We start from the raw sequence: 14,831 nt of genomic DNA, 5'->3' as shown, positions 1-14,831 counted from the left end.
TCTCAACATTTGATTTTACTTGACTGACTCGAGGAAGGTATAATGGACTATATACCTGTGTCGGGAAGCAGAAGAAGCATTATGTGTATGAAGGTGATTTATATTAAAACTTTAACATCATTTGAAAGCCCGTTTACGTGTAGGGAACACCAGGGGCGTAGCCAGCTTTCTTGGTGGAGGGAGCAACCAATAATACCGGGTCAAAATCATGCAACTCTGAATTTGTTTTTGTCTTAAACCCTGCAAGTCTTTGAGCTTTCAATTGAAGCAAAATGCTCAAAAACGTTGCACTTTACACTATTTTGGCCAATGACAGACTGACGGTGAAAATTGGTGGAAAATGGACTGCTTGATTTTCCCTGACATTTTTGTTAGAACACCGTAACGCATTCATAACCTTCTAACTTACTTTGTCATACAGGTTTGATATTTACAATGAAGCGCCTGATCACCAATGGAACATTGATGTTTATGTCCCTTGCTGGCAGTGCTGAAACGGCAACAATTGGAATATTTGCTGCTTTTGCCATCAAATATCTTCAAACACAGTTTGGACTTAGCCCTGGTAAATCAGGAATGCTAGTTGGTAAGTGGAACTGCTTTAAAAGTGGTGCTAGTTTTTGTTTAAGGGTATACGATGTATTGTTGGTCGAAGCAGCAAAAAATATGTAGTTCACAGCATCTTGCGAATGGTAGTGAGCTTTAGCACAAATTGCATTGCTCAATTCATAGCGAGCGTGTAGAAGGATTCAAATACCACAGATATACTTTTGTAGGTCCTGTGGTTCTTGAGTTATGTTGTAAAGAGGGCTGAAACAACAACACTTTTGTAAAACGTACATAACTCATTAACAACAATAAATTAAGCAAGTTTTCAACGTATATGATTTGTAGAATGAACTTTTGCAACACACCAAAGTGTTATTTTTCAATAATATATTGATTCAGATAATGAAAATCGATTTTTTGGCTGCTTCGACCAACAATACCTCGTATAGACTTAAGAACCTTTCGTATATTGGCCAATGTTTTCAATATAGCTGCCAAAATGTACTTGAACCAGTCCTAGGCATACGGAAAGGTCTTGCCAGTTGCAAGACTAGTGCAAAACTTATCTGTCCAAAAATTCTCTGTCCCATTACACAACCCAAATTTCTGGGAGTACCTATAGTGCAAACATAGGTGACGCATCGGCATGTATATATTTACACTAGTGTCGATGTTTTGTTTTCTCCCCGGGGTTTTCTCGACCATTTCAAATCTCGTTCTGTACTTATTTATAGTTTTGGTCTAAGTATATTCCATTTAAAATCCACACTACCCCTAATAATAACTTTTATACATGTGTGACATTTTGTATTTGTTATAAATATGCAGTTCTGATAGATTCTGATAGTAATGTGACGTACATCATTCGGAAGATATAAATCTATAGGTATTAAAATACCTAAAATAATTATGATTTATGAAGAATTATGAAATAACAAAGTAGCTAAAAGGATGGTCACTTGCGTGCCTCTGTGGCTCAGTTGGCTAGAACGTCGTACTAGTATTACGAATGTCGCCGGTTCAAATTCGGCCAGATGCACTGGGTTTTGTGTGCGCTGGCTGCTCTGGGGAGAGATAAACATTTGTGAGTGTTACCACGAAATGAGCGTAAAGTCGCAAGTTTTCGTTTCGAGACGCCCTGGTTGCTGCGTTGGTGTTCTTGTTTCACACGCACCTGTTCAAGCCAGTACTATGTCTGTGTGTCCTTGGTGAATTGCGGTACAATGGGCCATTCGCGAAGGACATACTACTGTCTTGCACAGGTGCGCGGCAAACAAAGAACGACAACTCAGCGGTCAGGAGTTCTCGAAACTACCAGCTTGCGACTTTACACTCATTTCGTGGTAGCAAGTCACATTTTGTTCATCCTATCAACCCAGAGAACCAAGTATAATAACTTTCAAAATCATAATGTTGTTTTCTATTTCAGGTGGAGCAATAATTCCTTGCAATATAATAAGTAATATACTATCGGCGTGGATTGTTCGACGTTTCAAGTTAACTTCCCGTCAATGTGGGCTCCTTGTGATTATAACTTTATCCATTTCTGCAACTACATTGCCAATCCTGATGACCGTGGGGTGTGAGAATCCAGATACAGCGGGGATCACTGTGCCTTACAATGTATACAAAGACGCTCAACTCCAAAATAAGTCACAGTAAGTTTGACGTTTGTTTTTACCCGTATATATTTTTCATCAAATGTTTTGAAATGTGTACATTCTCTGTGGTTATATGTATTGTACGCCATACATTTAGGCCAACTATTAATCTGTACGTCCCGTTGAAATTTCGCATACTGCCGAACACCCGATCATTATAAAGCATGGTCCATTCTCAAGTGAATCTGTAGTTTTTAGTTCAATATTAAAAAAAAAAACATTTATTGTGTTTATTTTCGTGTTCAAATTTAGAAAAAATAATTTAGAACAGAAATACTTCAAGACAATATTTTTAGTTTGGCTATGTCTTTGTCCACTACCTAAAATAACGGCATTACTCTTGTCCCATTCTTTGTCCCGCATTTCCTTGAATCTGATAATTCAAACAAACCTCTAATTCTTTTTGTTTTATTAATTTACAGAGCGTATGAAACAGAAATCAGTAATCAGCTTGTATCACCATGTAATTCAGATTGTAAATGCTCTACCGATGCCTTCCAGCCCGTATGTGGATCCGACGGTGTCACATACATCTCTCCTTGTTTAGCTGGGTGTACCGGGAAAGAGATCATGCAAAATGTGTCTGGAAATGGCGGGTCACCAAATTCCATAGTGAGTGTTTTGTGCTTCTAATTTCATTGCGGGGATTACACAAGTTTAACTTAATACATGGGTGACATTTGAAACTACGGAGACAAAGAAGAAATTCGACCTGTTTATTTTCATGTTTTAATCGGTTAGGAATAACCGTCGGTATTAGGGTCGAGTAACCGGTGCTTTCGAACATCTCTGATAATTGACCTTTTCGGTAAATCATAGTTCTGTGCGGGTAGACCTGTGATGTCATCAAAAGAAATGTCAGAAAAACGATGTGCGCATCGGCGTGACGTCAAATGACGACATCTCAGGTCTCGCGAAGTCTTATGGGATTTACAGAAAAGGTCAATATCCAATGGAGTCCGTGCAAAGTATAATCTGGTTAATGAATGATATTATTATATCAGACATAGGCATACTATAGCTTTTAAGTAGGCATACTTTCTTGACTTAGAGCCCAGTTACTTCCATGAACACAGCCATCAAAATGGTGATCTATACCAATCAGTAAGCGTTAATGTTGTCTCATAACCATGTTAACCATGATAACCATAAAGCGAAACTTCTATCTCTTTTCAGATTTACACCAACTGCAGTTGCACTGTAACCGCTTCCAACTCCAGTAATACAGCCCGGCCAGGACAATGTCCAAGTACCTGCAGTAGTTTTAAATTGGGTCTCTTTGTAGCTCTTTGTGCATTATCATTTTTTCTCTTTGCTCTCGTTAGTAATCCGCTCATTTTCATATTACTGAGGTAAGATTTGTTTATTAATCGTATGCTGCATAACAACGTAACGGGAGTATATAAAACGGGGACCCCGAAAACGGGGACCCCAAAAACGGGGACCCCAAAACGGGGACCCCTTAAAATCACCCCATAAAGTTACTGACAAATTTCTAGGGGGTCCCCGTTTTTCAACTTTGGGGTCCCCGTTTTACAGATTGACCCAGGGTAATCTGTAAAACGGGACTCCAAAACGGGGACCCCTAGAAATTTGTCAGAAGTTTTATGGGTGATTTTAAGGGTCCTTGTTTTGGGGCCCCGTTTTATAGATTACCCTAGGTCGATCTGTAAAACGGGGACCCAAAAACGGGGACCCCAAAGTTTTGTATGTTGGACAAAATATATGAAGTCCTTACTACTTTCATAAATCAAAATTGATCTAATCATGACGTAGATCTAATTCAAAGTGGTGTAATATGTGGTGAGGTCACGGGCCTTGTGTGAATTAATTGTGGGTGTGGCCACGTGGATGTGTGGTGAGCCAGGGTCTTCCGATCCCCAACTCACATTTGTAATATTAGTATATCCATGGTGAATATATTGGCGACATTTGGAGACTCATCAGTCCTAAAATAGAGAGAGAAAATAGGGGTCCCCTTTTCAGGGGTCCCCGTTTTACAGATTACCCTGGGTCAATCTGTAAAACGGGGACCCCAAAAACGGGGACCCCTAGAAATTTGTCAGAAGCTTTATGGGGTGATTTTAAGGGGTCCCCGTTTTGGGGTCCCCGTTTTACAGATTACCCTAGGTCAATCTGTAAAACGGGGACCCTAAAACGGGGACCCCAAAATTTTGTATATTGGACAATTATATAAGAAGTGCTTACTACTTTCATAAATTACATTTGTAATATTAGTATATGCATGGTGAATATTTTGTCGAGATTTGGAGGCTCATCAGTCCTAAAATAGAGTGAAAAAATAGGGGTCCCCGTTTTTGGGGTCCCCGTTTTACAGATTACCCTGGGTCAATCTGTAAAACGGGGACCCCAAAATTTTGTATATTGGACAATTATATAAGAAGTGCTTACTATTTTCATAAATTACATTTGTAATATTGGTATATCCATGGTGAATATTTTGTCGAGATTTGGAGACTCATCAGTCCTAAAATAGAGAAAAAATAGGGGTCCTTGTTTTGGGGTCCCCGTTTTACAGATTACCCTGGGTCAATCTGTAAAACGGGGACCAAAAAACGGGGACCCCAAAATTTTGTATATTGGACAATTATATAAGAAGTGCTTACTACTTTCATAAATTACATTTGTAATATTAGTATATCCATGGTGAATATTTTGTCGAGATTTGGAGGCTCATCAGTCCTAAAATAGAGTGAAAAAATAGGGGTCCCCGTTTTTGGGGTCCCCGTTTTACAGATTACCCTGGGTCAATCTGTAAAACGGGGACCCCAAAGTTGAAAAACGGGGACCCCCTAGAAATTTGTCAGTAACTTTATGGGGTGATTTTAAGGGGTCCCCGTTTTTGGTGTCCCCGTTTTATATACTCCCACAACGTAACAGAGATTTCTCAGTGTAAATTCTTAGTGTTAAGGTTGGTGCTAGTTAACACTGAACTTACTCACTTTTAAATAGTCCGCTGAACTCTATTTTGAACTGTTTTCAAGCTAAATGAAGGTAACATTGAATAAAACTAAGGTTCCACTGTATACTTATACCCATTAACTTTAATATTTATATCCTCCATACACTTGATACATTTTACCATTCTTATTTAAAATATATATTTATTCAATAGATGCGTAGAACCAAAAGATCGGTCCGTTGCTCTTGGCTTGAAATCACTGATAACCAAAGTTTTAGGTAAGTGTCTGCATGGCAATTAGTACGGTACCACCGCCTTAAACAAAATTTTCAACACAGCTTGAGTGTGACCCTTGAAGTCACATCATAAACAGGTTGTCATATTCCAATAGCAGTGCACGACCCCGACCCTCGCATTAGGCATGATGTGATCGTCACAAGTTGATACTTGCTACATGAACTGTTTGACTATTGACAAGTTGCGTCTGACGTCTTATTCAGACTTGCCGCACAGCACAGGTCAGCAGCCAATCACGACGCGTCTCTGCCCGGACGTCAGATCATGCAACATTCCAAGTTTATCTCTACCGGTGATTATAAATAAGTTATTACATTCGACACCATTGGAAAGAGACCGTCAAAATTGTATTTATTAGACAACACAACACAATCCAACAGGGCATGCAGAGATCGATGTTTTCAAGTTTACCTACTCCTAAAATGATTAGGTCGGAAGCTGTGATCAGATTCTTGTCCTCAAGGACTCGAAAGTCCGTCGAATTCGGCAACCGTAATCACATAAGTACGCAGACGTTACAAGCTAACATTAAAGAAATATCAAATTCAAACAATTTCAAACCATTGACGTAGGAAAAAGTGTAGTTACAATCAGGGGCGTTGCAAAAGCTCGCGGGGCCCATGGACAAGGAGCAGTGCATGCAGGACCCTTTAACATCACCTTTATTGCTTGGGGTTCCTGGACTTCGTCCACCTTGTCCACCCGCTTGCTACGCCCCTGGTCATCCTTGTTACACAATATGCATAGGCTAGACCCGATAGAGGCATAACACTTCATTTATATATTTTTATCTAGGTTTCTTCCCATCACCCGTCTACTTTGGTGCAATCATCAACGCTACATGCCTCCTATGGAAATATACATGTGACGAACGGGGAGCCTGCTGGCTTTATGATATTGTCAAATACCGGTATTCTTATTTCGGTACACTTCTAGTCCTGCGAATATGTGGTTTATTCTGCTATGTTATGATGTACTTCACGATCAAACCAGAGGTATGTAAAACCATATTAAATTCGAAGTGTAACCTCGTAATTAACAAGTTTCTGAATTTAGCAAATCTTGTTGAATGTCATCACTACTTTAAAGTATTCTTCTCAGCTGTGTGTAGTTCAATCTTGTTGCAAGTCATCATTGCTTCACTTTGTAAGACTTCTCCTCAGCTGTGTGTAGCTTAATCATGTTGCAAGTCATCATTGCTTCACTTTGTAAGAATTCTCCTCATGTGTGAATAGCTCAATCTTGTTGCAAGTCATCATTGCTTCACTTTGTAAGAATTCTCCTCAGGTGTGTGTAGCTCAATCTTGTTGCAAGTCATCATTGCTTCACTTTGTAAGAATTCTCCTCAGCTGTGTGTAGCTCAGTCTTATTGCAAGTCATCATTGCTTCACTTTGTAAGAATTCTCCTCAGCTGTGTGTAGCTTAATCATGTTGCAAGTCATCATTGCTTCACTTTGTAAGAATTCTCCTCATGTGTGAATAGCTCAATCTTGTTGCAAGTCATCATTGCTTCACTTTGTAAGAATTCTCCTCAGGTGTGTATAGCTCAATCTTGTTGCAAGTCATCATTGATTCACTTTGTAAGAATTCTCCTCAGCTGTGCGTAGCTCAATCATGTTGCAAGTCATTATTGCTTCACTTTGTAAGAATTCTCCTCAGGTGTGTATAGCTCAATCTTGTTGCAAGTCATCATTGCTTCACTTTGTAAGAATTCTCCTCAGGTGTGTGTAGCTCAATGTTGTTGTAAGTCATTATTGCTTCACTGTGTAACCATTCTTCTCAGCTGTGTGTAGCTCAATCATGTTGCAAGTCATTATTGCTTCACTTTGTAAGAATTCTCCTCAGGTGTATGTAGCTCAATGAGGTTGCAAGTCATTATTGCTTCACTTTGTAAGCAGTCTCCTCAGCTGTGCGTAGCTCAGTCTTGTTGCAAGTCATCATTGCTTCACTTTGTAAGAATTCTCCTCAGGTGTGTGTAGTTCAGTCTTGTTGCAAGTCATCATTGCTTCACTTTGTAAGAATTCTTCTCAGCTGTGTGTAGCTCAATCTTGTTGCAAGTCATCATTGCTTCACTTTGTAAGAATTCTTCTCAGCTGTGTGTAGCTCAGTCTTGTTGCAAGTCATCATTGCTTCACTTTGTAAGAATTCTCCTCAGGTGTGTGTAGCTCAGTCTGGTTGCAAGTCATCATTGCTTCACTTTGTAAGAATTCTCCTCAGGTGTGTATAGCTCAATCTTGTTGCAAGTCATTATTGCTTCACCATGTTCACTTTGTAAGAATTCTCCTCAGATGTGTGTGTAGCTCAGTCTTGTTGCAAGTCATTATTGCTTCACTTTGTAAGAATTCTCCTCAGGTGTGTATAGCTCAATCTTGTTGCAAGTCATTATTGCTTCACTTTGTAAGAATTCTCCTCAGGTGTGTATAGCTCAATCTTGTTGCAAGTCATCATTGCTTCACTTTGTAAGAATTCTCCTCAGGTGTGTGTAGCTCAATCTTGTTGCAAGTCATTATTGCTTCACCATGTTCACTTTGTAAGAATTCTCCTCAGATGTGTGTGTAGCTCAGTCTTGTTGCAAGTCATTATTGCTTCACTTTGTAAGAATTCTCCTCAGGCATGTCAGGTGTGTGTAGCTCAATCTTGTTGCAAGTCATCATTGCTTCACTTTGTAAGAATTCTCCTCAGGTGTGTGTAGCTCAGTCTTATTGCAAGTCATTATTGCTTCACTTTGTAAGAATTCTTCTCAGCTGTGTGTAGCTCAGTCTTGTTGCAAGTCATCATTGCTTCACTTTGTAAGAATTCTCCTCAGGTGTGTGTAGCTCAATCTTGTTGCAAGTCATTATTGCTTCACTTTGTAAGAATTCTTCTCAGCTGTGTGTAGCTCAGTCTTGTTGCAAGTCATCATTGCTTCACTTTGTAAGAATTCTCCTCAGGTGTGTGTAGCTCAGTCTGGTTGCAAGTCATCATTGCTTCACTTTGTAAGAATTCTCCTCAGGTGTGTATAGCTCAATCTTGTTGCAAGTCATTATTGCTTCACCATGTTCACTTTGTAAGAATTCTCCTCAGATGTGTGTGTAGCTCAGTCTTGTTGCAAGTCATTATTGCTTCACTTTGTAAGAATTCTCCTCAGGTGTGTATAGCTCAATCTTGTTGCAAGTCATTATTGCTTCACTTTGTAAGAATTCTCCTCAGGTGTGTATAGCTCAATCTTGTTGCAAGTCATCATTGCTTCACTTTGTAAGAATTCTCATCAGCTGTGTGTAGCTTAATCATGTTGCAAGTCATTATTGCTTCACTTTGTAAGAATTCTCCTCAGGTGTGTATAGCTCAATCTTGTTGCAAGTCATCATTGCTTCACTTTGTAAGAATTCTCCTCAGGTGTGTGTAGCTCAATGTTGTTGTAAGTCATTATTGCTTCACTGTGTAAGCATTCTTCTCAGCTGTGTGTAGCTCAATCATGTTGCAAGTCATTATTGCTTCACTTTGTAAGAATTCTCCTCAGGTGTATGTAGCTCAATGTTGTTGCAAGTCATTATTGCTTCACTTTGTAAGCATTCTCCTCAGCTGTGCGTAGCTCAGTCTTGTTGCAAGTCATCATTGCTTCACTTTGTAAGAATTCTCCTCAGGTGTGTGTAGTTCAGTCTTGTTGCAAGTCATCATTGCTTCACTTTGTAAGAATTCTTCTCAGCTGTGTGTAGCTCAATCTTGTTGCAAGTCATCATTGCTTCACTTTGTAAGAATTCTTCTCAGCTGTGTGTAGCTCAGTCTTGTTGCAAGTCATCATTGCTTCACTTTGTAAGAATTCTCCTCAGGTGTGTGTAGCTCAGTCTGGTTGCAAGTCATCATTGCTTCACTTTGTAAGAATTCTCCTCAGGTGTGTATAGCTCAATCTTGTTGCAAGTCATTATTGCTTCACCATGTTCACTTTGTAAGAATTCTCCTCAGATGTGTGTGTAGCTCAGTCTTGTTGCAAGTCATTATTGCTTCACTTTGTAAGAATTCTCCTCAGGTGTGTATAGCTCAATCTTGTTGCAAGTCATTATTGCTTCACTTTGTAAGAATTCTCCTCAGGTGTGTATAGCTCAATCTTGTTGCAAGTCATCATTGCTTCACTTTGTAAGAATTCTCCTCAGGTGTGTGTAGCTCAATCTTGTTGCAAGTCATTATTGCTTCACCATGTTCACTTTGTAAGAATTCTCCTCAGATGTGTGTGTAGCTCAGTCTTGTTGCAAGTCATTATTGCTTCACTTTGTAAGAATTCTCCTCAGGCATGTCAGGTGTGTGTAGCTCAATCTTGTTGCAAGTCATCATTGCTTCACTTTGTAAGAATTCTCCTCAGGTGTGTGTAGCTCAGTCTTATTGCAAGTCATTATTGCTTCACTTTGTAAGAATTCTTTTCTCAGCTGTGTGTAGCTCAGTCTTGTTGCAAGTCATCATTGCTTCACTTTGTAAGAATTCTCCTCAGGTGTGTGTAGCTCAATCTTGTTGCAAGTCATTATTGCTTCACTTTGTAAGAATTCTTCTCAGCTGTGTGTAGCTCAGTCTTGTTGCAAGTCATCATTGCTTCACTTTGTAAGAATTCTCCTCAGGTGTGTGTAGCTCAGTCTGGTTGCAAGTCATCATTGCTTCACTTTGTAAGAATTCTCCTCAGGTGTGTATAGCTCAATCTTGTTGCAAGTCATTATTGCTTCACCATGTTCACTTTGTAAGAATTCTCCTCAGATGTGTGTGTAGCTCAGTCTTGTTGCAAGTCATTATTGCTTCACTTTGTAAGAATTCTCCTCAGGTGTGTATAGCTCAATCTTGTTGCAAGTCATTATTGCTTCACTTTGTAAGAATTCTCCTCAGGTGTGTATAGCTCAATCTTGTTGCAAGTCATCATTGCTTCACTTTGTAAGAATTCTCCTCAGCTGTGTGTAGCTTAATCATGTTGCAAGTCATTATTGCTTCACTTTGTAAGAATTCTCCTCAGGTGTGAATAGCTCAATCTTGTTGCAAGTCATCATTGCTTCACTTTGTAAGAATTCTCCTCAGGTGTGTATAGCTCAATCTTGTTGCAAGTCATTATTGCTTCACTTTGTAAGAATTCTCCTCAGGTGTGTGTAGCTCAATCTTGTTGCAAGTCATCATTGCTTCACTTTGTAAGAATTCTCCTCAGTTGTGTGTGTAGCTCAATCTTGTTGCAAGTCATCATTGCTTCACTTTGTAAGAATTCTCCTCAGGTGTGTATAGCTCAATCTTGTTGCAAGTCATTATTGCTTCACTTTGTAAGAATTCTCCTCAGGTGTGTGTGTGTAGCTCAATCTTGTTGCAAGTCATTATTGCTTCACTTTGTAAGAATTCTCCTCAGGTGTGTGTAGCTCAATCTTGTTGCAAGTCATCATTGCTTCACTTTGTAAGAATTCTCCTCAGGTGTGTATAGCTCAATCTTGTTGCAAGTCATTATTGCTTCACTTTGTAAGAATTCTCCTCAGCTGTGTGTAGCTCAATCTTGTTGCAAGTCATCATTGCTTCACTTTGTAAGAATTCTCCTCAGCTGTGTGTAGCTCAATCTTGTTGCAAGTCATTATTGCTTCACTTTGTAAGAATTCTCCTCAGGTGTGTATAGCTCAATCTTGTTGCAAGTCATCATTGCTTCACTTTGTAAGAATTCTCCTCAGGTGTGTGTGTAGCTCAGTCTTGTTGCAAGTCATCATTGCTTCACTTTGTAAGAATTCTCCTCAGGTGTGTGTAGCTCAATGTTGTTGCAAGTCATTATTGCTTCACTTTGTAAGAATTCTCCTCAGGTGTGTATAGCTCAATCTTGTTGCAAGTCATCATTGCTTCACTTTGTAAGAATTCTCCTCAGGTGTGTGTGTAGCTCAGTCCTGTTGCAAGTCATCATTGCTTCACTTTGTAAGAATTCTCCTCAGGTGTGTGTAACTCAATCTTGTTGCAAGTCATTATTGCTTCACTTTGTAAGAATTCTCCTCAGGTGTGTATAGCTCAATCTTGTTGCAAGTCATCATTGCTTCACTTTGTAAGAATTCTCCTCAGGTGTGTGTGTAGCTCAATCTTGTTGCAAGTCATTATTGCTTCACTTTGTAAGAATTCTCCTCGGGTGTGTGTGTAGCTCAATCTTGTTGCAAGTCATCATTGCTTCACTTTGTAAGAATTCTCCTCAGGTGTGTATAGCTCAATCTTGTCGAACGTCATCATTGCTTCACTTTGTAAGAATTCTCCTCGGGTGTGTATAGCTCAATCTTGTTGCAAGTCATTATTTCTTCACCATGTTCACTTTGTAAGAATTCTCCTCAGGTGTGTGTAGCTCAACCTTGTTGATTGACATCATTGTTTCACTTTGTAAGAATTCTCCTCAGGCATGTCAGGTGTGTGTAGCTCAATCTTGTTGAACGTCATCATTGCTTCACTTTGTAAGAATTCTCCTCAGCTGTGTGTAGCCCAGTTTTGTTGAAAGTCAATATTGCTTATATACATATAAACGAACATACCACCATGAACCGCCGCGCTATACTGACTATAACTGTCGAAGAAGTTGCAGCGATTCTTTAAGTCACTTCATGATTTATTGTTTTGTGGATGTTTATAAGGAATATTAATGGTACCTTTGTGTTTCCTTGCAGAAGCCAAACGCCTACTCGAGGGCTGAAGAAAAACAACATCCTGACGAAGATATGCAACTGAAGCCAAATGGCAAGTCAGTAGAATGTTAGATGAGACTAGCACATTCTCACAGACAACAGGAGTTAATCAGCCACGCAGGCTAATAGTCAATCATCTTCGTGGGCGATTTTCCATTGCGACAGCAGTTCTCGGCCTTGATTTTCCGTTCAGAGCTTTGATCTCCTTCAACGGCAAATTGTAGCCGCTGCTGAAGACGCTGCACGGCGGCAAATTAGACGCTGTGTCTATCGCAAATATAAATCGCCCGTAAGACGTCGAAATATAAACTGGCCTTTAGACCTGACTATTGTCTTAGACACGGTTGTAGTCAAGCAATCAGCATGGCTATTATATAACAGGGCTATTATACTGATAATAGTTAATAAACTCAGGTTTTCATTTCATGCCTTGTGCATTATGTAATGCAAACTTCATAACATGCCAAATTCGTTTTTAAAGGAAAACATACAAAACAGTAATAGTAAATTATTTTCTTAATCTTTTATTTCTTTTGTGAATCTCAAGAAGATAATAAATTGCACATCGTTAAGCGGTAGATCAATTGAGAATGCTCATTAGGCTACACCTTCAATGAGTGTACACGCCTATAGCCAATGTACAATGAATGTTCAGCGATAAGCTTAAGTAGAATGATTGGTATGGTACCCATCAGTTTCCAGTGGTTATGTACAATACTCTTACAACTAAATTCACCATGCCTAATTTGTAGATTATTATGCTATAAAAGTTTTGAAATAGGCATGTGTTCAGTATGAAGTATCTTATAATAATAACTAAGAAAATAGCAGTATTATGCTTCATACTGCAAGTAAATTTATTTCTTTTAGATTAGATTGCATTTTATTTATTTAAAATATTTTATGTATAAAATTTTAATCTTAATTTTTCAGAGAATTTTACATAGGTCATTTTATATACTTCCGAGCAAACACAGAAATGTTTTTAAAACGTTATAAACGTGTTTTGGTTTGTTAAAACGTTTTCATAACATTTAAGGGCTGGGGTATGAACATTTGGACAGTATTTATTGTGGGACATTAGAGCACATCAGACATATCGAATTGCATTCTGAATACGAAGAATGTCATTCTGATATCAAATAATTTTGATTTTTTGAAATTCGCAATTTAATACACATTTTATGGCAAATCATTAAAATTTATATTTTTGATATTTAACAGTACTTGAAGTAAACTTTATAAATCTGATGATTTATACTTAAAGTGTATGTAGGTGGGATGAAAAGCCGACGATCAATTGAAAATTTTGACCTTTCGTATTGAAGATATGGATTTTTTTCCCCAAACCACCAAAAAAAAAATTAGGTCTTTTTGGGAAAAAAATCCATATCTTCAATATGAAAGGTCAAAATTTTCAATTGACTGTCGGCTTTTCCCCCCTGCTACATACACTTTAAGAATATGTCATAAGATTTATATAATTTACTTCGAGGACTGTATTATATCAAAATTTGCAAATAATCAAATTTTTATAATTTGTCATAAAATTTGTATTATATTGTGATTTTCAAAAATGAAAATTATTTGATATCAGAAAGACATGCTTCGTATTCAGAATGCAATTCGATAGGTCTGAGGTGCTCTCATGTCCCACAAAAAAATACTGTCGAAACGCAATAAACGCTCATTTTAGATCCCTTAAGTGTATTGTTACATAAAGGTCATGGACATGTTTTTAAAATCACAACAACACCTGTGAATTTTGTTCATGTTGAACAAACAACAACATATTAAAAATGTGAACTACAACAACATTTTGAAAATGTTGTCAAAATGTTAAGGGCTGGGGTATGAACGTTTGGACAGTATTTATTTTGGGACATTAGAGCCCATCAGACATATCGAATTGCATTCTGAATACGAAGAATGTCATTCTGATATCAAATAATTTTGATTTTTGAAATTCGCAATTTAATACACATTTTATGGCAAATCATTAAAATTTGATATTTTTGATATTTAACAGTACTTGAATTAAACTTTATAAATCTGATGATTTATACTTAAAGTGTATGTAGGTGGGATGAAAAGCCGACGATCAATTGAAAATTTTGACCTTTCGTATTGAAGATATGGATTTTTTTCCAAAACACCAAAAAAAATTAGGTCTTTTTGGGAAAAAATCCATATCTTCAATATGAAAGGTCAAAATTTTCAATTGACCGTCGGCTTTTCCTTCCTGCTACATACACTTTAAGAATATATCATTAGATTTATATAATTTACTTCGAGGACTGTTATATATCAAAATTTGAAAAATATCAAATTTTTATAATTTGTCATAAAATTTAGATTATATTGTAATTTTCAAAAATGAAAATTATTTGATATCAGAAAGACATGCTTCGTATTCAGAATGCAATTCGATAGGTCTGAGGTGCTCTCATGTCCCACAAAAATACTGTCGAAACGCAATAAACGCTCATTTTAGATCCCTTAAACGAAATATTTTGTCAAAACTTAAATTATATTATGTTACAATGTTTTGAAGTAAGTTTTTAAAAATATTTTTGAATGTTATTAAAACATTTTATACCCTTATCATACCCTTTAAAAACTCGACATTAAAACGTTTTTGCAAAATGTTTCGTGTTTGCTGGGTTAGATATACAAAGAAATATGGTAATCATGAGCCTAGCAAATCGAGAATATCAATTCCTTCTGCAGGGAACTTGGCACACAGTACCTTTTAGTCGCACG

At 37.8% G+C, this 14,831-nt stretch overlaps 1 protein-coding gene across 1 annotated transcript in view; it reads left to right on the top strand.

Moving 5' to 3' along the window:
- LOC140158704 (solute carrier organic anion transporter family member 2A1-like) overlaps nucleotides 1-13,242 on the top strand; it is a 29,983-nt gene extending 16,741 nt beyond the window's left edge. The window contains exons 6-12 of the mRNA XM_072181890.1: nucleotides 422-586; nucleotides 1,979-2,207; nucleotides 2,633-2,822; nucleotides 3,387-3,562; nucleotides 5,347-5,411; nucleotides 6,226-6,425; nucleotides 12,051-13,242. Coding sequence (XP_072037991.1) covers nucleotides 422-586; nucleotides 1,979-2,207; nucleotides 2,633-2,822; nucleotides 3,387-3,562; nucleotides 5,347-5,411; nucleotides 6,226-6,425; nucleotides 12,051-12,140 — 1,115 coding nt within the window. The 3' untranslated portion in view covers nucleotides 12,141-13,242. The remainder of the gene's footprint in view (nucleotides 1-421; nucleotides 587-1,978; nucleotides 2,208-2,632; nucleotides 2,823-3,386; nucleotides 3,563-5,346; nucleotides 5,412-6,225; nucleotides 6,426-12,050) is intronic.
- The last annotated feature ends 1,589 nt before the right edge of the window (nucleotides 13,243-14,831 follow it).

Source organism: Amphiura filiformis, chromosome 8, assembly GCF_039555335.1.
Source record: "Amphiura filiformis chromosome 8, Afil_fr2py, whole genome shotgun sequence".
NCBI classification, from domain to species: domain Eukaryota; kingdom Metazoa; phylum Echinodermata; class Ophiuroidea; order Amphilepidida; family Amphiuridae; genus Amphiura; species Amphiura filiformis.
This window is presented reverse-complemented; position numbering and strand designations above follow the sequence as displayed.